Source organism: Gobius niger (assembly GCF_951799975.1).
Source record: "Gobius niger genome assembly, chromosome: 15".
NCBI lineage: Eukaryota > Metazoa > Chordata > Actinopteri > Gobiiformes > Gobiidae > Gobius > Gobius niger.
Genome location: NC_136866.1, coordinates 10849316 through 10875682, shown reverse-complemented (window position 1 = coordinate 10875682; position 26367 = coordinate 10849316). Strand labels below are relative to the sequence as shown.

At 45.0% G+C, this 26367-nt stretch overlaps 1 protein-coding gene across 13 annotated transcripts in view; it reads left to right on the top strand.

The window, feature by feature from the left end:
- Nucleotides 1-292: 292 nt before the first annotated feature.
- The window catches only part of afdna (afadin, adherens junction formation factor a), a gene marked incomplete at its 3' end in the record, with an annotated part of 77630 nt that continues 51555 nt past the window's right edge, over nt 293-26367 (top strand). For 7 of the 13 annotated variants that reach the window (XM_079572005.1, XM_079572008.1, XM_079572004.1 and 4 more), the window contains exon 1: nt 293-613. In XM_079572005.1, the coding sequence (XP_079428131.1) occupies nt 512-613 (102 nt within the window). In that variant the 5' untranslated portion in view covers nt 293-511. The remainder of the gene's footprint in view (nt 614-26367) is intronic. The other 6 variants (XM_079572000.1, XM_079572006.1, XM_079572007.1 and 3 more) reach the window with 1 other exon arrangement.

Below are 26367 nucleotides of genomic sequence, written 5' to 3'. Positions count from 1 at the left end.
ACGAGGTTAAATCAGGTATAGGGTCTTTAAATCTCTCATTTTATATTGAAGCTAGAATAATAGAGATACAACAGCTCACATGTAGACGATGAAAAGTACGGCATGAAGTACAAATAACTCAAAGCGGTGGGCGACATCATCAAAGGTAGTAACAATCCTCATACAAATGTGCATCCTCGTGTCGTAAGCGAAAAACAAAAAGCCGCGTCATGGATTACAACCCGGGCCACGAAGGGTTAACCCGTGTGCGCGCTCACGGCCGAGCCTCCAAAGCGCACGGCAGCGCGCGCGGGCAGGCTCACCGTGAGCGCGGAGCAGAGACAGATCAGAGAGACGGCAGGTCGGACTGTGCGCAAAGGCGGACCACGCAAAGTCCCGGCGGCCAAAACGACGAGCCTGAACCTCGGTTTATGAGGCGCCGTTCGCTCCCCCTGTGGACTATCGATACTGGAAGTTTTACCGGAGCGCACGGACGGACTTTAGGGGCGACCGAGCCTGTCCACCGTTCACCATGTCGGGGAGCAGGGAGGAGGAGAGGAGGAAACTAGCCGACATCATCAACCACTGGAACGCCAACCGGCTCGACCTGTTCGAGATCAGCCGGCCCACAGAGGTAGGACGCCGGCTCGTGTCGCCAGGAGAGGCCGCGGACAGCCGGGGCCCTCTCCGGAGGCTGCGGTAGACCGTGAAACTAGTCGAGAGTCGGGGAATGTTGTGAGGCGGGCTGTTGTGGGCAGCAGCGTGGTGGAGTTGGTTTACTCCGCGGCGAGTCCTCTACGCGCGACGAGGACGAGTGCCAAACTCCATTGAAAACACCATCGTATTGTGGCGTAGCGATGCACTCCCTGACACCGGCGCTCGACCTGCAGGACTAACAACACCGATATCCTTTAGCAAAAAAACGACAGTCACAGCCACACGGATCGTAGGAGTCGAGTGTTGTTCTTTTGGTTCAAGCTACAGTGCACAGTAACCTCACTGGCTAACCCTTGTAGCTAACTACCGCCCACAACAGTAGTGGGAATAGTAAACTTGCTCCTAAAAGTAGGCTGTCACGATGGCCTTTCCACGCGCCGTTTTATCATCTTAACGAGCGTGCGGCTTGGTGGAAGAAATCAAACGTGTTTCCGTGTCACTGTAACCCTGAACGACACCGGATCTCGTATTTTTGAATGGGTTTTGGTCTGAGCTCGGCGTCCTGAGGTTAGCTTGCTAGCTAGCCGCAACATTAGCCGTGGAGCGAGCTGTGCACCTGCCCTTACCCCGCAAATCCCCTTCTTTCTCAATGAACACTTATCCACAACGGTTGCTTATGACTTAAGACCGTCGTGTTGACAAACTACATCTATATTAGCGGTGTTTTGGTCTCGTGAGCCAGCGTAGAGGCTGCAATGGCTGACAGGTCCAGGAACACGGGAGGCTTGTTTGATACGCAGGGCAAATTGACAAAAGCTTAAAGTATTAACAACACGCCGGGTGTACATGCCCAGACCAGGTGGGACACTCAGAAACACTACGACTTGTAAACAAAGCCTCTGCCCATAGATGATTCTTTTTTTTTTTTTTTTTTGCACATGCGTTTTTTTTTATTTTATTTTTGGCACGTAGTCCTGCATTGTGCTTAATACAGGAGATGCTAGCGCGATGCTCGTTTAACCAGCGATAACTTGCGCCTCCAACGTATCGGGAAGCAACGTAATTCCAGCAGCCGTCTGGACTCAGGTTGTGGTTGTTTACTAATGAACTGACAGGATCAGGAGCTCCCCGTGCAAAGCTTTAGCCGCGGCGTAAACAGCCCTGAGAGTGGCGGACTATGTTGTGGAGCGAGGAGTAATTCAAGTGGACATCGAGCTTGTGCGTCCAGGACCGAGGAGACCGATGTGTTATTGGAAGACATCAATAACGAAACAAAGTATTGCTAAAAAAAAAAAAAAGAAAAGAAAAATCCGACTTCATGCGCTGTCAAGTGTGGCCCCGCAACAGTCGAACAGTATGACATCATCAGTTCCCGTCAGCGTTTAGACCCGTGTCGTTTCTGAAACTCACTGAAATGAAAGCACCCCGGTGGATTTCTTATTGCCAACTATTTCTGATATGTGTGCATGTTCATTTCAACTTTGGCCCAATTGGCACATGTTACTAACTAAAATCGAGCCGAGAAACAGTGGATTATTCTGTTGCATAATGAAATGTAGGTATGTAAACAGACTTGAAACCCCACTTGTTGAACTGTTGTGCAATGCCAGAGGGAAACTTTTAATCAGCTGCAATAGTCAATTCCTGGCTTGAAGTTTGCCTCACAGCAGCAACACTCCTAAGTTTGCGTATGGAAAGCTGCGTTATTACAGTAACAGCGCATCACTCACTGTCACGGTTTGCTGCTTATCGGTGCAGCTGAACCCTTCACATTGGCTGACCCCGACATGACTGCGCCTTGATTAATTTGATGAGCACTCCTAAAGCCCGAGCATCTCCAAGCTTAGCTATTTTGATTCTTCGGCAGTGTCCCTGCATTATGGCGGGCTACACTGCTCACCCCGCGCCTCCCACCCTCCCTCGTCAGACCAGGGGTCATGAGGGCCACAGCGGGGTCCCCTCTCGTCTTGAGCCGATTTAATTCTCCAGGATTGGAGTCGGATAGCCGTTGGTCCGCGAGGTTTTTTTGCCGCGAAGAATGATGAACTCGACACTGCACTTGCCTCGGCTGTAGTTCTGTCACCGTGCAGGAGACGAGGCTACACAGAGGGCCCGGACAAGGTTGTGATTGAGTGGACGCAGATGCACGCCGCGACACACCCAGCAGCACATATGTCAGCCCGTCTCAATGCACAAGTGCCCTTCATACCGTCTAGACCAGGGTTGCAGAATATCTATTGCAAATTTATCAGTCTTACATCACCATCAATTTTTACACCCCTGTTGCATAAAATTACTCGTATGTCTGGAATGACGCGGTGTCCCGTGCCCAACCACAGCCCTAGACCAAATGTACCAACATTTCCTTGTTTAATTCTTGGGTAGGACTTGCTGTATCCCTGATAGTTGTTAATTAGTTCCTAAGTCATATTTTCAAGACTGTATTAGGCTTTACATCATATCTTCCATTTCATCGTCTCTCTCCAGGTCTCTCCCGACCTAAGCAGATCAATAAAACTCCTAATTAAAAACTGCTTTAATTCCTTTCGCGTCTTAATTTTGGCAGTGAGATCTCTCGTGTAATTAGGTTAAACATGGATGACTGATTCGTCTGGAGCAGAGGTTCTCAAACGTTTTAATCTCACAAACCAAACTGCACAAATCCCTCCATGTAACAGGGGGGGGGGTATAGACCGGTGTCATGCGGGGACTCAGTGGGTGGACCTAAGTTTTTTTTTTCTGCTAATTCAACAAACAGAGGTATTGTAATGTACAAGCTGCCCGATACAATCCAAGGCTTTGTCGAAACAGGAAGTCAATTGGCTGCTCAGCTTTATCTTAGGATGGCTGTTACACTTGGGATATGATTTATTTTTTTTGAGGGACAATATTTCAGATTTTGGGTAGGCTCGGTGATGCTGTTCGTGCAGGGGGTAGGCAAAACCGGGCCTCCATCATCAAACTCTGGCCCTCGAGATGATTTTGAGAAATATTATGACCTAAATCAGAGATCGAATGCCTGTTTAAGTACTCTAGAAATGTGAAAAATACTGTCAATTCCTTAAAATGTCTTAGCAGAGCACGCTTTTAGGCCATAATCCTAAAAGAATAATCATCTAAAGCAAGAAATGACTTAAATCTGCTTGAATTAAGAGATTGAATCTGAAGTTTGAGTATTTGGTCTGGCCTTAGAGCAGATAAAACCTATTCTGGCCAATGGAACAAGCACGTTTTTTTCAAGTTTTTTCTTAATTCCAATTATTTTGTATAATTTCAAGTGAAAAAGAAATGTTTTTTACAGTAAAAGTTAATTTGTCTGATTTCCAGTGGGATTTCTACTTGTTCGATTGTTTTTATCTCATCTTAAATGTACTCACATTTAACATAAAGTAAAAAGTAATTTATCTAATATAAGATGGACATTTTCCTGGTGTATATGATGTACAACACTGGCATATGTAGAAAGTGATGCTTTACGTCAATGGCTTCAAGTGGAGGGTCCGGCCCTTGGTCTTTTGACGATGAAGAAAACCGGCCCTCCACCGAGCAAACTTGCCTCCCCCTGTGTTAGTGAATCTTAAACCCAGAGAGTGTGATATGTTGTAGCTTTATCATTCACAGTACTGCAAAATCGTCTTGTGTCTTTTCCAGTAGTTTGTTTTCAGTGGCGGTTGCAGCTGATGAGTTAAAAATACACCGCTGTTGTGATACTGCGCTTCCTACACATTTCTCATTTCTAAAGGCGGCGATTCAGCAATACCGTATGTAACTGACTCACGCGCCGCTGATTCACCGCACTTGCCGTCGCATCAAACAGATCAACAGTAGCCGCACGTTCCAATGAGATTAGTCACTACTTTTTAATAATGACGATGAGAGGATGCTGAGGTCGAGTAATTAGCTGGTGGCACAAGCTCCATTGTTAGCGATCTTTGACCTCTCCTTGTGGCGGCGGCTCTCGATGAGGTCACTTCCCTTTCGGTTTACCTGGCCGTGTGACATTTTGGGAAACGAGGGAAGAGGATCGCGTATTTGCATGTTGTGAATGAGTCATGGGATCTGCAACAGGCGGCCTCTTTTGTTTACAGTGAGGAGAGTTGTCATTATGGAGGGAGAGCGAGTACAGAGACTCTGCAAGATGACATAATTTTCTATAGGCCTGTGTTGTGCAGTTAAAAATCGGGTTACGGTTAGATTTAATATTGTTTAAGGCCCTGTACAAACTTTATTTCATTTTCAAACTGAAACAAGGGAGCTCGTTAACTTCATCCAAACCCATTCCTAATGTTCCTTTACGCTTTTTGGACTCGATTCCTTGCGGGCAAACTTCCAAGTTTTCAGGGAGCGGTAAAGTTTACAACCGCTTTCCTGAAACGTACTAATTGTTTTTAGCATCAGTGCTACTTCCAGGTTTCCCACAAATGTCTGTTGCAAGGTGGCAAAGGGATTACACGGTGCTACGGATGAAAATCTGTTGGAGAACGGGAAAAAAAATTGGGTAGCAAGTCTCTAAAGCAATACTGTTTACCTTAATAAGTCCTTTCCGTAGTCCCTCTGGGGGTAATACGAGTGTTAATGGGATGATTGGGGGGTCTTTCATTTCCCCGGGTGTCTCTGGCCAGAAAACCACACTTGCAACTTCACTGCCACCGGGTCCGAGGCTCCAATACACACGAATGGAATCACAAAGAAGAAGCTAACAGGCTAGCGGGCAAAGCTAGCTGCGGGCTAGCGCCACTTACACAGTATTTACAGCCAAGTTTGAGTGAAAAAGAAATATTTCCATTGTGTAATTGGATGTACAATATCCCTCTCTCCCTTTGTCTTTTCTGTCAGTGTAGTATTTACTCTCACGGGCAATTAATGAGTAAAAAAGCAGGAGTTTCTGCTTTAACATGCAGGTTCTTTTGCATGAATAATCAATAGTCAGTTTTGCAGTGTTTCTCAGCCAGGGACCCAAGTTTACCTTCAGTACTTTTAGTGACAGCCACACTCGGATATCCAACCCTTTTTTTCCCATCACTGTATATTTCATCGCTATATATGGACATTGGAGTAATTTACCTTGCAAAACATGATGCGTCATTTTCTTAGGCACCCTTGTAGTGTTGCCCATTCTCTTCCTATTCTGCCTTTTGTTTGGGGTAAAATGCGTTTTCCTGCTGTTTTTCTTGTGTGTTTGAGTCTGGCTTGTTTGTTGTGGTGCTTGACATTGCTATTAAATTCAAGCTCTGTCAAAAATGTCTTGTTAAATCCTAGATGCAGAACAGAAATCTGCCTTCGGGCTCACTTTTCTCATTTCATGTCAGATATTGGACGATTGGATGTTGCTTGGAGAAAAGTGTTGTTCAAATATCTTCTGACGTGCGTTCGCTCAATGTCATGATGCTATTACAGATATGGGCTCAGAGCGCACACGCACAAATACACGATTGTGGATCGGGCTGCACAATGTGTACCTACCCTCATTTATCCAAGTTTAGGACTGGCTCAAAGGCTGGTGAGCGTGTACACATGATGAATAAACCTTTTGAATACGTTCTGCTACTAATCCTTTGGCCGCTACGCCTCTCTCCACACTCTCTTCCCTCGTCCTTTGGTCCAAAGCTGCTGTATGCAGTTCTCCTGGAGTCCCACCTTATTTCCCAGGGGACCCCGAACGCCCCACGTCAGCAGACCTGTCGGTGACATCACCACCTTTCCCCCCCTTTCGGAGCAGGAAGCACGACACAGACAGGAAGTGTGTGGGGAGCGGAGATAGAGCAGCTTCCCGTCGTCTGGTGGAACCGCTCTCTTCCAGATCTGATTTTTATTTTATTATCGTGCCAGCCGTTTTCCAGCCAGGTTTACACAGCGGAAAAATGATGAATCTGTTGTGAAAATGTTAAAGCCACAATACGGAATATTCCCGGCTGTGTGTTCGTCACAAGAGCAACTAAACCGTGGTAAAGTGGTGGGAAATGGTTAAACATGATCTGGTTTTACTGAAGAACATTAACAAACCTTTTAAAGCGTCTGTTTGTGGTTTTTTGGATTGCTATTTTAAGCGTACTGACGTTTCGTGCTCTACCTTCCTGAATTAATTATGTTTGTAAGAATAAACGTGCAATTAAGTGTAGTTTGAACACCTCATTACCCCCATTGATGGTGTAGCAGATTATGGCAGGTATCGCAGCTAGAGCAGGAACAGCTTAAAGCACTTTGTTTTAGACGTTTTAAGTGAAAAGAGAAACATTTCAGGTTGAAAGAGAAACAAAACTGCCATGAAACTATGATACATGCTTCTCATGTCCAAACAAGACTTAACCTCTTAACCCTCACCCACATTTTCTCCAGTTTGGCTTCACCCAAATCTAAAAGCTTAAAAAAAAAAGACAAAAACAAGGAGGAAGATGCAACGAAAGAGTGATGAAAAGCCAACACAAACGCCATGGCAAAAAAATTTGTCAGTCAGGTAAAGACTTTAGTGATGTTTCTATATATGGTTGCTTCTTGCGATACGGATATTGCATCACCCAATATAGCGATATTTTTTGCGATATATGGTGCAGCCCTTGTACAGATGCATGCCTTTTCAGATATTTTCCACTAGCAAAACACGTCTAGCTAATTAGAGTGAATGCTTCAGGAAGCAGGTAGTTGTCCCCTGTCTGGCGCCGGGCATTGAGCCAGAGGTCGCCATTGTCCCATGTGTCTATTGTAACTGTATTACTGGTTTAAAATGTGCCGGCCTCAGCCACTTCGGCGCACTCCGCTCAGGTCACCCATTCAAAAACCACTGTGCTCGCGCCCGTTTGCCTCGTCCCCACATCAGCCGGGGGGGCCCCTCCCGCGCCCGTCACGTGGTCATCGCGGTCACGTGATCTCTGACTGGTGCCGTCGCCGTGGTAACGCTGTAGCTATGATGGCAGACAATGGGAGGCTTGCTAACAGGGGGGGCCTCTCGCATTCAAACAAGCTTGTAAATGCAGTCTGTGGTCTGTCTGTGTGCGGCTGGATGCTGGGATGGTCAAAGGGAGGCAGTGGAAGGTTATCCCATAGTTTGTCAGAAGGAATTTGCTATTTCAGGACAAAACTTGATAGTTAGTTCCTATAATGTGTTCTGTCCTCTTCATCAACTTTACTTGTTGTGTCACTCGGTGGGGCCCGGATAGAGCTGTAAACATGGTCCCTGCCGCTCTAAAGGCTTGCTCATGCACTCGGTCGGCACACTTGTTATTGCGTGTGTTGTTGTGCACATGTTTCAAGTCATTTGCTGCCCAGCTGTTTGTCGCAGCGCGGGGCAAAGATCAGGACCGCGAGGCTGCTCTGAGTTATAGCTTCATCCCTCCTTCCTACACTTCACTCTTCAATCAGGCCTCGCAGTAGCACGGCTTACAAGGCCTATTCGGTGGCTTGTTTTTGGGGTGGAATCATAGTTTTGTCTGTGAATGAGAAGTTGGATAGGACGTTACCAAATGGGATTGTTGTAAGTTGTTCAGCCTCTAAAATAAAGAAAATGAAAATAAGAGTAGTATAATTACTGGCACAGTAAGTCTGAAGTCAATATAATTTAATGCCGTACCTCAACGACAGTAGGGGTTTGTATTCCCGGGGGGTGTAGTGTCGGGAATGTTGCTCCCTGAGATTTTTTGGGTTAAAAACGGATTTGTTTGGGGCTAAAATTCCTCCTCTTCCCTATCTGCGTGTTTTATCAGCGTGTCGGCACATTGCTCACTGTATCAGGGGTAATCTTCACTGCCGGCCTTGGTCCATTGGCTGCTGCCTGTTACAGAGACAGATGGGGTCAGTGGCTGGACAGGCCGAGCATTCATCACACGGTTTATGTCCCGAGAGAGGAGCGGGACTTGCACCTACAGGAGAGGCACGCCAGGTCAATTGGAAATCTCTAACTGACTCCAGTTAAGGATGTAGCGAGTGGGATCACTGGAGGTCTTTTATGGCCAGTGTACACTGTGCATTTTTTTTTGCTTTAGATGTCGCATTGCACGACGTGGGGATTGTACTGTGCATGGTTCAAAGAGACAATTGTAGCTACGACCAAAGTTGATCGTAATGAATCGACTACAGAATGTGTGAGGCCAGTGTTGTTAGTAATTTTAGTAATGTTAGTGGTGTTTCTTTCCATGGAAAAGTGCAGGGAAAGTCCTTTGTAATGCGGAGTCAGACCCGCTCATGCCTGGCCTCTGATGCTCATGACTCTGGCTGCGGTGCAGTGATGATGAGACAGATCCTTGTTGCAGCGAGAGGATGGCTCACTCTATGACTGTGGTGTTTCAAAATAAAGTTGGTTGTACGACGGGTCTATTTTAAATCTTTGTCCCGGTCTCACTGTACGACCTATGACCTGCGATTTTCCCCAGTGCACACAATCTCGATATTGGTACGATATCAATGTGATACCTATGGGGTTCCGTGAAAACCAAACTTTTTTCTGAAAATAAAAACATCATAATACAAAAGAGTGCAGTCTTGAATGTACATATCGCGATATCGATACAATAACGATATGTCTTTCAGCCCTAGTGTACACCTGACTTTAGAAATACAAATCTAAATCTAAATCTGATACTGCATTAATCTCTGTAGAGAAATTCGTTCTCTGCATTTGACCCATCCTCAGTATCGCATGGGGCGACCTGTAGGAGCAGTGAGCTGCCAGCAGTGGCCGGTGCTCGGGGAGCCATCTCCATGATGTGGGGCCAGGCTGGTGGTCAGAAACACCTGGCTGAAGGATTAACCTATTGCACATGTTTTTTATAACCTACCACTAACCTACGCAGACACGGGGAGAACATGCAAACTCCACAAAGAAAGGCCCCGTCCAGGTGGGAATCGAACCCGGGACCTTCGAGCTGTGAGGCACGAGCACAAACCGCTGCGCCACCGTGCCTACATGTTTCAAAATAATATTTAATAGTAATAAATATAAAATAATATAATAATTTTCATTATATTATGCTTGCGTTATTGTTAGTAGATCCCTCATCACAGATTTCCTCTGTTGTGACTAGACTCTTAATATTTGAATTTGTCAAGAAGTCTTTGGATAAAAGTAATGGAGTATTTATGATCTCTGGAACCAGACCGTGAATCTATATTTTCATCTTGCTTTAGAGAAACATGACGTTACTGTTTTCAATTTCAAGTTTGTGAGAGAAAATATAAACCAAGACACTATTCCTGCATTGATATTATCTGTTTACATTTTGTCTAGAAAAGCCTTCCTTTCAAGGGGCTAGTTGATTTCAAAAGTCTTTAAAAACATTGCGTGTTCGGCGTAGGCCACAAACTTCCTTCTACAGGGAGTGAAGCCAGTTTCTGAAATCAAGTTAATAGAAAATATCCTGAACAAAAGCCTTTAAAATACATGTCTCACGGAGTATAGTAATAAGACCTCTCCACATCTTTACACGTTTGTTTAGATTGCTATTCTTTACATTCCACACACAATTGACCGGAGCTCTAATTTAAATCTTCTTTACGGCCTAAATTAAACTTGTTCGATTTGGACGAATTCCCAGTAAACTTTAAGAGCAGTTAATTTCCTCCCTATGAGCGGCCAAAACAGGATCGATATTATGCAAAAGGCAGAAGGAGCTTCCCTAAGCAGTCCTAAGCAACACATCAGCACTGCTCTCTTCAAGCAAAGGGGAGTCCATTTGGGTAATAAGTCAGTGTTTTCAACTCTACCTACCGTTCCAGGAATGTCGGGAATGTGGCTGGACTTCGGATCGGCTCGTTCCAGACGGAGGAGGTCGGGGTGGGGGGAAACTCGATCGAGCTCTGTGCAAATCCGGGAAGGACAGGAAATTTTTTTTTTTTTACATCTAAACCCTTCAGACGCAGCGTTATTGCGACCCAGGGGAGGAAGAGAGGGGATCTAATGTTCCCTGTGGCACCTGGTAATGGAAGTGGAGGCTGCAAGTGGAAAAAGAAATACAAACCTGGAGAAATTATAGAGGCTGTGCAGAGAGATGGACAGAGATTTAAAACGGCTCCGGGCTTTGTCTGTTCAATCATTGTAACGGCAGAGATATCCTGCCAAAAAAACTTGAGCTAGAAGTCGTGAGAGTTGGGAAATATCAATTCTGCAACGCTGTTTTTAATCAAGCGCAAGTAGAAGGTTGCACAAAGTTGTGAGCTTCTTTTTAGACTCTCAACGGTAATTACTCTAAACGATAGTTACTTTATCTTATATAATACTAATGTAATCTATAATGGAGGAACCCGGCTGAATGGAGGATCCTGCATTCTGGAATCTGAGGACTGGACGGTCTGTGATCTTGGCCCGTCTGCTGAGGGATCCTTCGGCCCTGGGTCTCTATAGCCTGTCCGTCCATGGGAGTGGATCTCTCCTTCTGTGGTTCTCCCCAAGGTTTCTCTTTTCTCCTGCCGGGTTTTTGAGTTTTTTCTTGCCGTGCTGGAGAGTCTAAGGACGGGGGGACGCCCACGCTGCTCGTCGCTACCTCCTATTGGACATTATATTTGCCTGGATTCACCTGAGATTTTAATTGTCATATTTATTGCTCTGTTTTATTGCCTTAATGTTTGGTGCAGCTGTGAGGCGACTTCTGTTGTGATATTGGGCTATACAAAACCATTAAACTTGAAACTTGAAACTTATAATGTCTGTCAGTGATGATACCGGCTCCTGGTTTGATTAAGAATCAGAACAACATCTGTTCCTGCACTGAATCCTATTGAATTTGACCAAACGTGGGGTCAAAAATGGGAATGATTGAGCAACCTGGAATGGTAAATAGTTTGTGAACAAGTGGTGACCTTGCCGTGTCATCCTTCAAGCCAGTTGTCCATTGACAGGAGCGCCTCCTGTTCGCCCTCCGTGCCCGTCTTTGCCCCACATTCCTGCGCGGTCCTCGGCCTCTCTCTTATCTCCCCCCCCCCCCCCCTTGTCCCGAAACAAGTCGTGTATTGTGCGTGTTCAGCGGCGCGTCCCGCCCCCTCCGGCCCGTCTTTCCCACTTAATCCCCGCCGAGGCCCGACTCTCCTTCCCCCCCCTTTCCCGGGCCCCTATTGGTTTGTTTTAACCTCTCGGTCGCTCCATTGGCTCCCGAACCTGTCAAACGCCGCTCACTGTGGCTCCCCACGGGCCAATCACACGCCACGGAGTCGCCCCCCCCCCCCTGCTGACCTGACAAGGGATCAGACGCGAGTAAGTGACTGGTAGTCTTTAGGTCGCTCCCTACAAGCTCCTATGGTGCTTTGCTTTGAGATGAATGCTTATGTTGTAGGAGGAGGAAACTGCCGTGTAATTACAGGGAGTAATGGGAAGAGAAACCTATTGTTATCCACACATGGGCACTTCGCTTGTCAACGAAAGTAGCAACAACATGAAAAATTGGCTTCCGGGTGTGGGTTTGGAAAGGCCAGTCTACCATGAAGTAAAAGCTTGTCGTCGTGTTAAAATGAAAAGACTTTCCTAGATTTCGATCTGGCTTTCGAAGGTGTTTTGTCTTAAATCACTGCTTGCCTGAAGGAGATTATGTGATCACCCGTGTTTGTCTTGTTTTGCCGGCCGGATTACGCAATAGCGCCAGCGACACTTTGGAAGAAGTCAAGCTGAAGTGTGTGGCGAGGGCAGCCAATGGGCACAGGGGAGCAAAGGATCATGGGAAAAGGTTATCTGAGGTTGTGGAGGGTCACGCTGGGGCTATAACATTAACCAGGTACAAGTGTGGCTGAGGCGGTAAGAGAGTGAGATGAGCGTCTTCGAAAGAGACAGTATCCACTATCCAGGGTTGGCCTGTTATGCATATTTTGGGGTTATTGGGGGAAACCAGAGCCTCCTAAAAACACCCACCCAGGCATTTCTCTTTCTTTCTTTCTTTCTTTCTTTCTTTCTTCATCAACTGACTCAATCGTGTGCTGTTTGTCAGTGCTGTTTCAAACCAGTCAAAGGTCTGAGCTGTTTGCCGTGTGTCCTTCTCGCTGTCTTCCACTTTCCTCTGCTATATCTTTGCGCAGCCAGTTGCATGGTTGAGGTCGGAGTGGGATTCCTTCACTGGAGTCCCGCCTGGCTGGAGGGGATCCGTTCCAGGGTGGGGTGCCTAAACTTTATTACTCGCCTAATGAGCCCAGCACAAGAACACACAAACAGATCCCGGATGAAAATGTGGCACACGAGTGACATTTCACAACTGGTAAGAAGAAGACCGCAGCTTTTTTGGCCCGATGCTCGTGTGGAAACAGAGCCTGGTTTGGCGTCAGCGCAGTGTGAACGTTTCAGAATATCAGGCTCAAGACGGCAGACTGCAGACGGAGCACAGGGGCACATGCTTCTCATTTATCAGCCATGGAGATGAGGGAGATGGGCGGACTGCTTGTTTTTATATACTCTCACTCCTGTCTGTTGATTGGTTCCTCTGTTGGCCAGTCCACTAGAAATACAGTTGGATTGTGATGAGATTTTTACAATAAAGAAGAAACACGCAGTAATAATATCTTTGGTTTTGTGCGCTATTGGGAGATGTTAACAAGCAACATGAGGTTATTCTGTTTGTTACACTATAATAACTTAACAAAATATGTAGTTGTTTCAATAAATCTTTAGTAACTGCTAATGTCTTAACACAAAAACAGGACCTGAAGAACAGTGGCCTCCAAACAGTTTAAACGAAAGTCTTGTGTCGCTCGTGCATATAGCAGTCCCTCCAGATCTATAAAAGTACAATCGAGCAAAGTGCACAATCAGTGCAGCATTGCAACCTTTCTAAAACGCGACAACTTTCCTGTAACTATTTCAATATTCTGCAATTACCTTGCAACTATTCCATAACTGTCCACCTTCAGCATAACCAAGTTTCTAGTGGGTTGTATTTGTGTATAGGAAGTGGTGTCCAGCGCCTCCACAATCATTGGGACTGAAGCAGGGGCTCAGCGACGGCTGCTGCTTCTGTCCTGTCCACCTCTCACTTGTCGGTCTGCAAAGAGTGTGATTTTTATGTAAAAAATATATTGTTTTAAGCAGAAAAAACAAGGCATTTTTGCCCGCAACAATCACAGAAAATGAATCTGGGAGGGACTGATTTGATGCCTTGACAGGACATATTTGTTTTGCCTCTCTGACATCTTCCATTAGTGTTTACAGTGGAAGCAAAACTTTGCATTTAGTGGGACCGTGATATCTTACTCTTTATGTGTGCAGATTAGCCATGTGCTCTGGAGTTTCCTATCCTGTACAGGCCTTGCTGTTTGCTATTCACTTGGTATCGGACTGGTATTTGCTGTTGACCCTAGGGATGGGACGATAATGAAATTTTGGGTCGCGATTATCTTGGCCGACGATATAAAGATATTATCACGATATTTGCCTATGGTTTAAAAAAAAAATCACTGAAACTGCAGAAATGATAGGGATTGGGCAGTTATTAAATATTCCTCTTCATTTTCTGCTGTAAATGTGATATTGAGTGAGACAAAGTCTTTAAAGGCACACTGTAACATTTTGGACTATACTGTTGTCATCAATACAAAAAAGCTAATGAGCAGCTCGACACAAATCTTAAATTCTGCCGACTTAAGTCACATCTCCATGGAGACGTACCCTCTCCTGGCAAAGTTACCGGCACTGGTCGTCTGATGGATTTAGCGATTATCTTAAATGTGGCGATTGATTAATTGCTGCATTTTTTATCCCGATGAATGATATTATTGTTCCTCGTCCCATCCCTAGTTGACCCTGAGTTCAAGTGTCGGGTCGGATTGAAAAAAGAACTGCTATCAGCCCATTATGCTTGTACATCCTGGTGTCTTATTCATCTCACAATGCAACAAAGAAACCTTGTAAAAGCTTGCTCCTCAATATTATCTGGACATCTACTTCACAAGACCTTCCCACGTCGCACTAAATCTGTTTCTCTTTAGACCGCTCCTCATCTGTTGCATATTTCCAGATCCCCCGACAGCGCTGCCCTACCCCTTTTCCTCACCTTGTCTCCGCTCGGCTCCTCCCACGCGGCAGGTCCTGGTGGGCAACTCAAAACAAACACCAACCCATGAGCTGGTGACCCCCGAGCAGCCGGGACTTCCCTGCCTTCTGCCCCACCCGCGCATGTTTGTTGATCTTAGCTGTCTGGCCCGTTATGCCGGGACGTCTCTATCTCACATTCGCACAGACAGCAGCGGGACAGCGGTGATGTAAGGCCAGGCTCACTGCTCTTTGGGTGTAGATCTCTCTGAGGGAAGAGGCGCATAGCATTGGAGTTTTGTAATGCACTCTTTGCAGATGTTTCCAGCGTAGTACTTTTTCAAACCACAGATAGATTAAATAATACGTGGAAGAAAGAAAGAATTTTGTCTAGTCAAAGACTCGGTGACCCTGGCTAGGATTGTGCCGCAAACCTTTGGTTAATATGCAAAAGCTTTAACTTCGAGGAAAGCAAATGTGCAATCCAATCGACGCCACCCTCAAAAGGTCACAGAAAGTTATTTTGTGTCTGTTGCATTTCACAGTTCACCTCAAGCTCCGTCTGTTATCTCAAAAGCGCAGAAATTTCCATTCTGAAACCGCGGATTAAACAAATATAAATATTGAATGTTATTTCTTACAGGCTGTGTTGAGATCAGCAGATTTCGCCCATTGTCCACCGCTGCTTCCTGTGTAAAATGTGTGAAAAGGGAGAGGCTGTAGTGTCTTTTCCCGCTGCTTGAATGCAAGGCAGTGTGTGATTTCAAATGGCATCGAGTAAGGATTTTACGCTTGTCCTGAAATAAGACCCAAAGAGACTAACTTTAGACTTTAGTTGCTTAAAGAGTTAGTAATCCCTGCCCAATAACTGTGCTATTGTTAGAATGGAAGAGACACTGTGAATCCATCATCAACATCCCCTTGCCCTCCTCTGCGACTTCGCGCACCTGTCACCTGAGAAGTGGGCGTGGCACGTGCCCCAGCTCCATGGCGACCTGACACCCAGATGAAGCGGTTGCCATGGCAGTGTCCCTTACCTTCACGGTGTTGGGTTCCCCACCGGCTACAGCTGATCGACCCATTGTCAGCCCTTGGTGGAGCGCAGCGTGGAGATCCCTACGCCGTTGTAGTTTCCAAATTACACTAAGGTTTTTAAGATTTTGTGGAATACATTTGTTGTCAAGCTGGTTTCATATTGATTTAGCAACACCCATTACCAATAGAAAAGTAGTACAAATGCTAAACAGTCATAATACGCCTGTAATGTGTTATGCAAGTGAGGCTAATTTCACCTTAAATTTGGGTAATGCTCCTGATAAACGTGGCCCATTCCCCTGAGAGCCAAACTTCATATAACTTTTTTATCAGTCATTATAATCAGTTTTGCTAATTAATCCTTGGTTGCCCAGGGCTTGAATTACCTTGGGAGATGGAAGAGATAAAAGTTTTTTACTTATTATCCACGCTTGAATGCCAACACTCCACAGTAGTTGCTATGAGCGTAAAGCAAAGCCGCCCCAATTTGTAGACAATTTCAAGTAATGCGTTCAGAGCTAAATCCCTGTGTGCCATTGCAATAGTTACCCAACTATATCCTCATTACATTACAACATGGTGTTTGTTTATGTCTTAATAGGTGCTGGGTTGTGTGTTTCAGGTTGTGGGGCAATCTGCATTTAGCACACGTTAAATGACCTTTTTACAGCTTTTAAAAATGTAAAACGGCTTGAAGGTTACTTTGCCCCGCTGCAGTTCCCCAATGGTCTACTGTAAGTCTGTAATTGTTTTAGTTCACAAGGCATTCAAAGACGAGCCAACATTGACCCATTGCACTCAACTAGGAATATGGGACTGTACTACGCTCTGTTTGATATGACAACAGTGTGAAAACAGTGATTTTAATGTGTAATAGAAGTCTTTGATGAGAGATGATGTAAAACAGGATTTCCCCTTGTACTCTTCCAAACGGGCCGTGTTGCTATGGTTTGCTTTAGCAGCACAGCTATTTAGCAACACCATTTTCTAGATGTCGGTAAGTACCTAACAATTTCACTGTGCGGCTAATGCGACCGCTAACACCCAGAGCAGCCTAAATACTGGCTGGAAGCTCTTTAGGACCTAAGAACTCTAATACTCGAAGAGAAAGTATTTCATACTTTGACGAATTCATTTAGACTTCAGAGTGGGAGCAGAACTCGGCTGACTTGGGCTATATCCACACAAAGACAAAACGCTTATGTTTTCAGAAACTTTGTAAGCACGAAGCCAACTCAGTAAATGTGAGCGTCCACATGGGTCGACTCAGGTCTGTGAAAACGGCGCAGTTCATCTTCCAGGCCTGTGTGAGGCGCTGTGACGCTAACACAGATGATAGAACACGATGTAGAGGGCGCATGGGTGCAGTAAACTTTTGTGGAATGTAAACAATGAAAATGAAACTGATTCGAGGATTTACGATCTACAGAAGACACGAGGAGGCGAGTAACGGGACTAAAGCAGAAAAACCTGTCAGTGACCGGACTTTTACTGTCAGTCAGTCTTGTCACCTGTGGCTTGTGGACTGCAGTGGAGCAAAGAGGAGCGGAGTAAAACCATCATAGATCCATGAGCAAAACTCAATATAAGGTCAAAAGATCATGGATAACAGACACCACTCTGCGCTGTGATGTCATTGTTTTAGTAAAAGAGACGTTGTAACAACGGCGCCACGTAAACGGCGTTTTGAGATCTTTCCACTCTGGGAGCTAGTTTGGAAAATGTTCGTTTACAGACCCCCAAAACACCAGGCTCGTATGGACGATACACTGGATTGATAAAACATCTTTGTGTTTGGTCCTCAGCTTGACTTCGTATGGACAGGGCCTTAATGCACGGATGTTTGTAGCATTATTAGCCACAGTACTCCGTATCGGCAATCTGCCTATCAGTATCTGATCAGATTGAGAAAAAAAAGCAACATGATGACATCAGATACCTTGTAGTGAAGGCAATTCGAGAATCTTTATTAGTGGATAATCTTAAATGTATAAGTAAAATCTGATCTGTTATTGACTGGCAACAATATTATAACAGAATTAAAAGCTTTAAAAAGTGAATTTCTCATGATGTGGCAGCTCTAAAATCATCAGTCAATTTGTTGAGCTGGTCATCTGAGGAAGGCTTTACCTCTGTGCCTTCTTGCTTGGCCGCTCTGGGTCCATTTGTCTTCAGAGTCGGGGAGGAGGTGGTGGCAGTGGGCGGGCTTGCATAATTCAGCGGCTCATCTCGAGTGTTGATGTCTCGGTGCATTCGGGCGCGGACCCCGTGCGCACTCCCCATTCTGCGCACGTGGGCCCTTCACTGCCCTTCTCTAAGGTCACGCCGTGTTTGCGCCTATACCATGACGGGACGCCACGTAGAACCAGCGCCACACACCGCCATCGATCTGCACGCGCTCAGAAGCACCGTGACCTTTCTCGAGTCGCTCGCTCTTTGCACTCCTGCGCGGTGTCTACTTTTAGAGATAATTGGAGAGAGTGCATGCCTCAGTTTATTACGGGGTGAGATTTGACTTGGCTTTGACTGTATTACCAAAATGTGTCATATCTTTCCTTGGGCATTAAGTTATTCCAGCAGCAGTCTTTCCTTTTCGGAAGATGGAATTAAGTCTGAGCTTCCGTTTTCTCCAGAAGTCACCTTAAGTACATATAAGAACACTTGGGATTCTGTTGTTTTGACATTTTACATGCATACATTAAGACTTCACGTTATTGCTTTGTTGACTCGCACATTCCACCTCACTTCACCCTGGATCCTTTTCACATTTCACTGTGTGTTTTGAAGAGCTAGCGGATGTCTTCTTAACGAACAAATCTTCTTTACGGCTGGCATGTCTCTTTTTTTTTTCTTTTTTCTTTTATCCAGGGAGGGGAAGGAGCCGCGGTGGGAAAAGTGACACGACGTTTGTGCATTAACTCCAGTGTGTGCAGTGGAGATGCTCCGTCGGAAACAAAGGCCGCTCTGTGCCGCAGCCCGGGCCTCCACTTATTAACACTGCTGCCCTTTGTCGCTCTCTGAATGTGTGTGGCCAGGCACCGATGAGAGATGCACAGATACATCACGATACTTGGCTCCAGATTAATTGATAGATAGATGGGGCTCATTCGTATAGAGGACAGGACAGTGAAGGCATGTGACTGCTGCTGCTGCCTGGCGTGATCAGCAGCAGGCTCTTTGGCGAACTTCCTGTAGGGTAAAGACCACTTCCTGTCCACACGCTAACGTAAATTAAAATAAGATGCTTAAATAGAGAGACTTAAATAAACGTCAAACCGAGTGCGTTTTATAAAAAAAATTGTTCATATGGTGGTGCCGTTTGGGGCTTTGTTTGCTAGCGTCAAATTAACGTTAGCTTCAAGGCTATAACCCTGTTAAAGCAGTACTAAGTTCCTTAATAAGGCCTTTTCGTAGTCCCTGTGGGGGTAGTACAAGTGTTTATGGGATGATCGGAGGGTCTTTCATCTCCCCCTGGTGTCTCTGGCCAGATAACCATGTTTGCCACCAATACACACTAATGGAATCACGAAGAAGAAGCTAACATGCTAACGGGCAAAGCTAACTGCGGGCTAACGTCACTTTAAACAGTATTTACAGCCAAGTTTGAGTGAAAAAAATTATTTCCATTGTATAATTGGATGTACAATATCCCTCTCTCCCTTCGCCTTTCCTGTCAGCGTAGTATTTACTCTCCAAGACAATTAATAAGTTAAAAAAACGTAGCTTGCCCCGACACCTGCAGTTGCGCTTATGGCCTCTAGGGGCAAGAGTTACTTAGTACTGCTTCAACACAGACGTCTCGGGAAGTTTTTAACATGATGTAAGCAATTATTCAACAGCTGCTTGTTTTCTACCACACACAGTTTACAATGATTTTAACAAAACAAGTCCCATAGAAACAAAACAGACAGGAAACAGGAAGTTATCGGGCTAAATTGGACTGCACATTTTTGTAAAACTATATACTTGTGATTTTTGTAGTATTTTTCAAGTATTGTAATTGCTCTTTGTGTAAGTGTTCAGGAGTTTTCCAAGTTGAATCTTAAGCAAACGTCTCCCTACACAATTTATATTTCCAGCCTGCTGCAAAAAATATCAAGTTACCGACGAAGCCGTTTGATGTGAACACTAAAACAACCTAGCACTGGAAGATTTCATAGTATTTGTGAAGCACTGTATTCCCGGTAGCACGCAATAAATCAGTTTCCCGTCATGTTCAGTGGGACATGACCCGCCTCCCTGCCGTCTCACCCAGGACGTCCCGGTCCGGCCCCGCTCTCTTATCAGCCTTGATCCCGGGGGTCTCCTTCAAAGGCGCTCACTGTCTGATTTGTGACCTGGCCCCTGTAGTGTTGTAGTTTGTAGTAGCTCCACACATTTGCGCCGTACCTCCCACAATGCCGCACTACAAGAGGGCAGGAGGAGAGGGGGGGGGCGTGGAGCCTGGACGTCCCGATACCGAGGCTGAAACTCACCTGAAACAAAGAGGCTTTTCTCTGGGGCCACACAGAGAAATGTGTGCATTTACTGTTTGCGTTCAAGATAGTCGCGAGGCTCCTCGGTCAATATAGAGCTTTAGATAAAACGGGAATCCTCAGTGTTTTTGTTTGTTGACAATTTTGGGATGAGCTTTTTCTCGACAAGAAGATAAATACTGGAGATCACAAGCGTCTGCCAAGGGACTGATTACACACTCACAAAAACAAAACAACTTGCTTCATTTGTTGTTATGCAAGAATCTTCAGCATTTGAGGTCATATTTTGGCGCTGTGCCTGAGCATAAAGCGTGTTCACTCCCATTATCAAAGTGTCTGATATACTTGTTGTTTGAAACTCAAATCAGTGGGTTGAGTTCAGGTCACACACACTTTGACTTTGATCTGTGGGAGAATTCAAGTCTGCGGAGCACATTGTTTTGCTGAAAAAAAGTTAAATCTTCCATTGCAAAAATATACATGGCCATTCTCCAGACTGACGCAGTCTTGCGATTATTACACATCCCAAATGTATGTCAATGCTCTTGCTGACAATGATTCTAGCCTAAGATCTGATAAGTTTGGAAATGGGGAATGTAATTTTGAAAACTATTACAACCCAGAAGGAAATGACCCTGGACACTCCCTGGAGAAGGCTGTTTTGTTGGCCGCTGTGTGTGGGATAAAAGCACACCCAGCACACACAGTTACGTGTTATACATTTCTTTTGTAAGTTTTTTTTACTCCCTGAAAACCAAAGAGCACCTTCACGGCATAACAATGATTTGACACAAACTTCCTCCCGCGCTTTGATTCTTGACTTTAAGGAACTGGCCACATCGTAGCCCTCCTGAGCAGCTCCGGCTGAGCTCCGGGAGAATCCGCCTTTGAAGTCTGTTCGCCGGGAGCCGACCCCCGGACCTCCAGAGCCCCGGTCCTTGGCTTTAGGTGGGATCCTGGCCTTGTTGGTGCAGGTGGGGCTGGAACAACACGACGGGCTTCATTTCATTAGGCTCACGTTCTCCTCTGCATCATGTGTGTGTCTGAGTGGGATGACGCGCAGCAGCTGGATTCTATTTGTGCGTCTCTCAAAATGCCCCCCCTCCCCTCCTCTCTCCCCGTCTCATCAGAGCTTTAATGCCAGAGGAATAAACTTTCTCCTTCACCATGGAAACCAGCTCCAGCGCGTATTTGCCCGCTCTATATCGGGATTTAATCAAATAAAGCATCTGCGGCGTTTGGAGATCATATGAGGGAGTTGTGATGTTGGCACAGAACTTTGTTGAGTGGCAGGTTTCGCATAAACACCAGTGAGCTCGAACAACGTGACCACACACATTTCAGGTGATGTGTGGGGCTGAAGGAAGTGGTCATGAGTGAATATTATCAAACCGTTTTACTGTAATACAGGGGCTGCAGGATATATCGCAAAATGATCGTTATTGTTTTCCATCTGACTGAGATTGACACTAACCTGGAAGCACATGTTGACTTTAAAAATGTCCCACTTAAGAATTAGAAGAAAATGAGATGAAATTAAGTTCTGTTTTAGCCTCATTTCCAGATATGTTTTCCAAGTATTGTTTTGACATAATTGCTTTGGAATGTGCTGTGTTGAAATGGTCCAGTAAAATATGACAATAATAATGTTATCGCAGCGCTCGAGGTGTTTATCAAATGTCGCAAATTTACATTGAATAAAAGACAATTTACTCAGATGATGTTGATCTTGAGAGTGAGAGAGAAAGACTGTATGGGACAACTTTATGAATAATTTAGTTGGTAAAATGTTGCTCAGAGCAGTTTAGTTATAACCGGGCTATTTGTGTTCTTGGTCAAGTTCAGACTTGCTTTTAAGCGTGCTTCTGTTTCTGCCTCCTCATCACGTAGCAACAGCAACACTGCTCAAAATGTTGATACTTTGAAAACATTGGTTAGGCTTTCAGTGACCTTTAGCATTCATGCAGAGGCACTTTGGCCAGAAGAATACTACATATATTGCAATGCTTGTTTTTATAACACAAGGGTCTTTCATGTATGTAAATGAATGATCCTGTAGTTGTAAAGCATTTATTATTTGGGGGCAAATAAACCAAATATGTAAAACAAACCGTATGCTTTTGTTACACACCTGCCTTAAAGATCTCTGGTAGATTCAGCCCATTTCTAGTTCATATGGAAGAGTCACTACAGGCTGGTCGCTGTCGCGCTTCAGACTGTGGGAAATGCACAAAGTTTCACCTGATAACTCAGCTCAGCTGCTCTCTGAATGTGGGGCAGGTCTGAGGGCTGTGCAAGGCATAGCTTTTTGAAACTTTTCTGTTGAGGGGCCAGAAGTAGAAACTACTTTGGAAAGCGTGTCAAGGGGCGGGCGGTACTGTAGCCGCTCCAGCTAAAGGTTGCTGCGGTGGCTTTTGTTGCTTGCTACACAAAAGGTGGCTGCAGACACAAAGACCTAGTATGAAGAACTGATGGTACTGATGCTTTCGGACACATGCTACAAAGTTTATTTGCTAGCAGTGGTATTAGGTTATTAGGTTAGCTTGCACACAGCTCCTGCCCTGCCGCTGTTTTTCAGTATGAACATGGGTAGTGGGAACGGGGGGCTCTACCTGTGACTGAAGAGGGGCCGCTGAGTCTCAGGGACCGTCACTATGAAACGCTTGGTGCAAAATTGCCTACTGACCCATGTATTAATGATAGTGGACTGTAACATGTGAAGTCGGTGTACTTGAACGGACTTGGTAGAATCCAAACAATTAGCATCATTGGTAAACTATTCCAGTATTCCACGCCTTTGCTGTTGTGTTTACTCAGCTCTTTAAATAGCCTCTTTGTGAAGGTTTTCTCAAAGCTGCAATTCACAAGAATACACGTAAGCATGTCATGTTCTAATGGCTCTCGGTACAATCCTGTGTTTCTCGGACAAAGACAATAACAGAAACTGCAAACAGAGCACAGGGCCGCAGTAACATCACATGCTGCTGACAGTACAGTAGAAGTTAGTCCTGAGGCTGCGTGTTAACATGACTGTTTCCCCTTTTGTTGAGCACATTTTTCTGATGAGAACTAGTTTAGTACCGTGTTGTTCAGTTGTTTCGACTGTAGAGCTTTTCTGACTGTTTGTGATCATGAATATTTTAATTGTTGTATTGCAACAAAGTTATTGATGACCTTTTCATGAAATATTAACCGAGCGACGGGGCTGTATGTGAATTGTGGGCGTCAACACATTTGTTCTGTGCTTGTGACATATTCACAACAGGGAAAAAATAGTCCAAGAGTTTGCGTCTTCAACCATCATAAACTGTCGATTTATGATGCATTTGTTTTACGAAACCACACTCGATTTTTAAGGCCCAGACGAGGTTTTGAAGAGTATTCACTCCAATGTAGCAATACTCGCTCCTGAGTCCTGACCCTGTCACCTATTTTTGTATTTGAGGGTAGACTTGTGGCTGGCAGATACAACCTCACCAGTGTAGAGCAGCTTGGACCCGCCAAACCATGAAATTTCCTCTTTTTGTGAGCGTTTCCGCGTGAGGACTCCAGCTGAGCGGGAAGCGAGTCTGATAAAGCCTCAGGAAAGAAAAAGTCACCGTAGAAAATTAGCCTCTGAAAATGTTCCTAATCGTGACACGCAGGCGCCAGGTGGAAGCCTCTTACCGTCTCATCCCGACACACTCACCAACTTTTGGCCCTTCCCTTGGGTCACCTTTGACCTTCTGGTGTTTGGGTTATCTTTGACACTTAGACGGCAGCCTTTACTGTCCAGATTTATCTCACGGTTACCGTAAAAGGAAGAAATGTAGGTTTGCTGTGATTGACTCGAGAGACAAAGGAGCAGCAGAGGTTTGACCTGTTCATGTGTGAAGCAGGTTATGGCCTTTTTTAGCCAAGTGTGTGGAAGAGCTGTTATTCTCTTCTATCAGGGTGTCAGGTAGGTTTTCATCCAATGTAAAAGACCACAACAGCAATTATAATGTCATTTAAATACTGATGCTTCATTTTGCAGATGTAGTGAAGCAATAATGCATTTTCAGATAGATCAGATGATATTTGGACCTAGTTACCATCTCATAGTTCCTTACAAAGTCTCATTTTCTTCTCCCAGTACTTCTGTAGTTATCACCCCCTTTCTGAAAACTTCTTTTGTTGAGCCAACCAAGAATCCAAGTTAAAGTCTTACCATTCCACTTGCACTTGCAGAGTGTATCCCTACAGCTAACTCTCTCTGCACTTCTACTCCTTCTCCCGGAGCTTTTATCTCCCCGATAACAGCTATCTATTGTGTGGCCTACTTTGCCTGCGCGCCAGAAATAGTTCCGTCTTCCAGTTTAGTTACAGGTATCACTCTTTCGCTGGTCCCCGGTGAGTAATCCCTCTCTATAGGGCGCCATCCCCACTGCAAGTCCTAATAGACGGTAATTACTGCTCATTGGTTAATTAGCAGAGCCTTAAGTGAAACGCTGGATCAAACATAGCCGACTCCCACGTAAACAAATTCCTCTTCTGGCAGAAACGGGCTGACTTCAAACGTGTTGCAAATCTCCAGCTGCCTCGGCTCAAGATGTGGGAATGTGTCTCTGACGGATGGTCGGATTCTAAAAACCAAGCCCTTGAATGTGATTGGTTTATCCATCTTTCACCGTCTACTACACCGCTACTTTAGCAACATGCTGAATTATGGATGTGTTCCCTCCCAAAATAAAGGTCCAGAGACGTGAAAAGGAGCCAAGTGGTTCAACAGCCCATGAATACATGAATGATGGAGAATGCAACCATGATGCTAATGTGTCGTTTTTTTTACAAGAAAAATCTGCTTCAAAACATTCATATGTTTTGAAGCAGTCACTTTTTGGTTGTATAGGTCTATTTTAAGTCAACTTTATTTGTGTGTCCATCAGAAAACGTCTAGAAAGAGTGAAAGGTTTTGATTTCCGAAACAAACTTCCTTCTCTCTTGGCTCGGCCACGCCCTCTAGTAGGGCTGAACAATATGGCAAAAATAATTGATCAGGTTTTTTTTTTTTCGATCGGATTTTATTTTTTCACAATAAACAATAATAGCTGATTTATGAACTTAGACTTCTTTTATACAAAACTCTTTCATGAAGTTACATTTAACACAGAAATCTTCCATTGTCTCATCCAAACTCCAAAACTAAGAGCTGTTTTTGTCAAAGAAATGTCTGTCAACCTGTCGATTTATAGAGACCCCAATTAAAGTCAATGAATTGCCCAAACCTACCGCCGAGTATTGACGTGATGCCATTTGTATTCGTGTCACTGCCAACCAGAATCCTCACATTGTCATTGCACAAAAGCAGAGGGGAATTTGAAAGCCGCAGAATATCGTTATAATGTTAATTTTCCTAACTAGGACCACAACCTCAAATTAGAGAAAAACAGAAATTTATGAATCTCTTGAGTTTGTGACCAAGCTCTCCTCATACTTTTACTACTACCTCACGCCTGGATATATGGTCCTTTTCAGATAAACACCCTGGACCGCACCACTGCCGTGCCAAAGGTGTGGGAACAGCCTATGACCTGCCTGTTTATCGGCCCGTACCATGTTCTCAGTTCTACAGGGGACAGGTTTTGCGCGGGGCATTCGGACTTGGCTGTGTGTTTATTATCCCTGCTTTTTTTTTTCTTTTAGGGGAAACTCAGTGCTTTGTGCGTTGAACCCGAGCGGACCGGCGTCTCCACAGTAACTGTTACCAACGGTTACACGAGCTTGACCCACATTCCTAAATCACAACTCGCTCACACACACACACACACACACACACACACTCACACACTACGACACACATTCCCGGACCCCACCCTTCGCACTATCGAAACTGCACTCAGCGTTTCCACTGGCTTTGTTTGACGCGCTTTATCACATGCAGAGGCAGAGTGAAGGACTTCAACTTTTGAAGCAGGGGAATGTAAACACGGCTATCGAAGTCTGCAGTGATTGGGTCAGTTCAGGTGTTGGCCCCAGCGGCTGCTCTGAATGTGAAGGAGACTGTTTTGATGCATATGGATGGTGGGAAAGTTGCCTTGAGTGACCTTTTTTTAACTAGACAGGTACTAGGATATAAAATACACACTTTCCCACAGACTTCGCTTTATTTTTGCTCTGCTTGTTTTCAGACTATGGGGTTGCAAATTTGACTATGCAGGGTTATCCCAGCCGTCTAGATCCATGAGAGAACACTGAAATACTATGTATGTACTCGTTACTACTCGACATGTTTCAGAAGAAGTGCAGTAATGACGATCCTCCAGTTTAAGT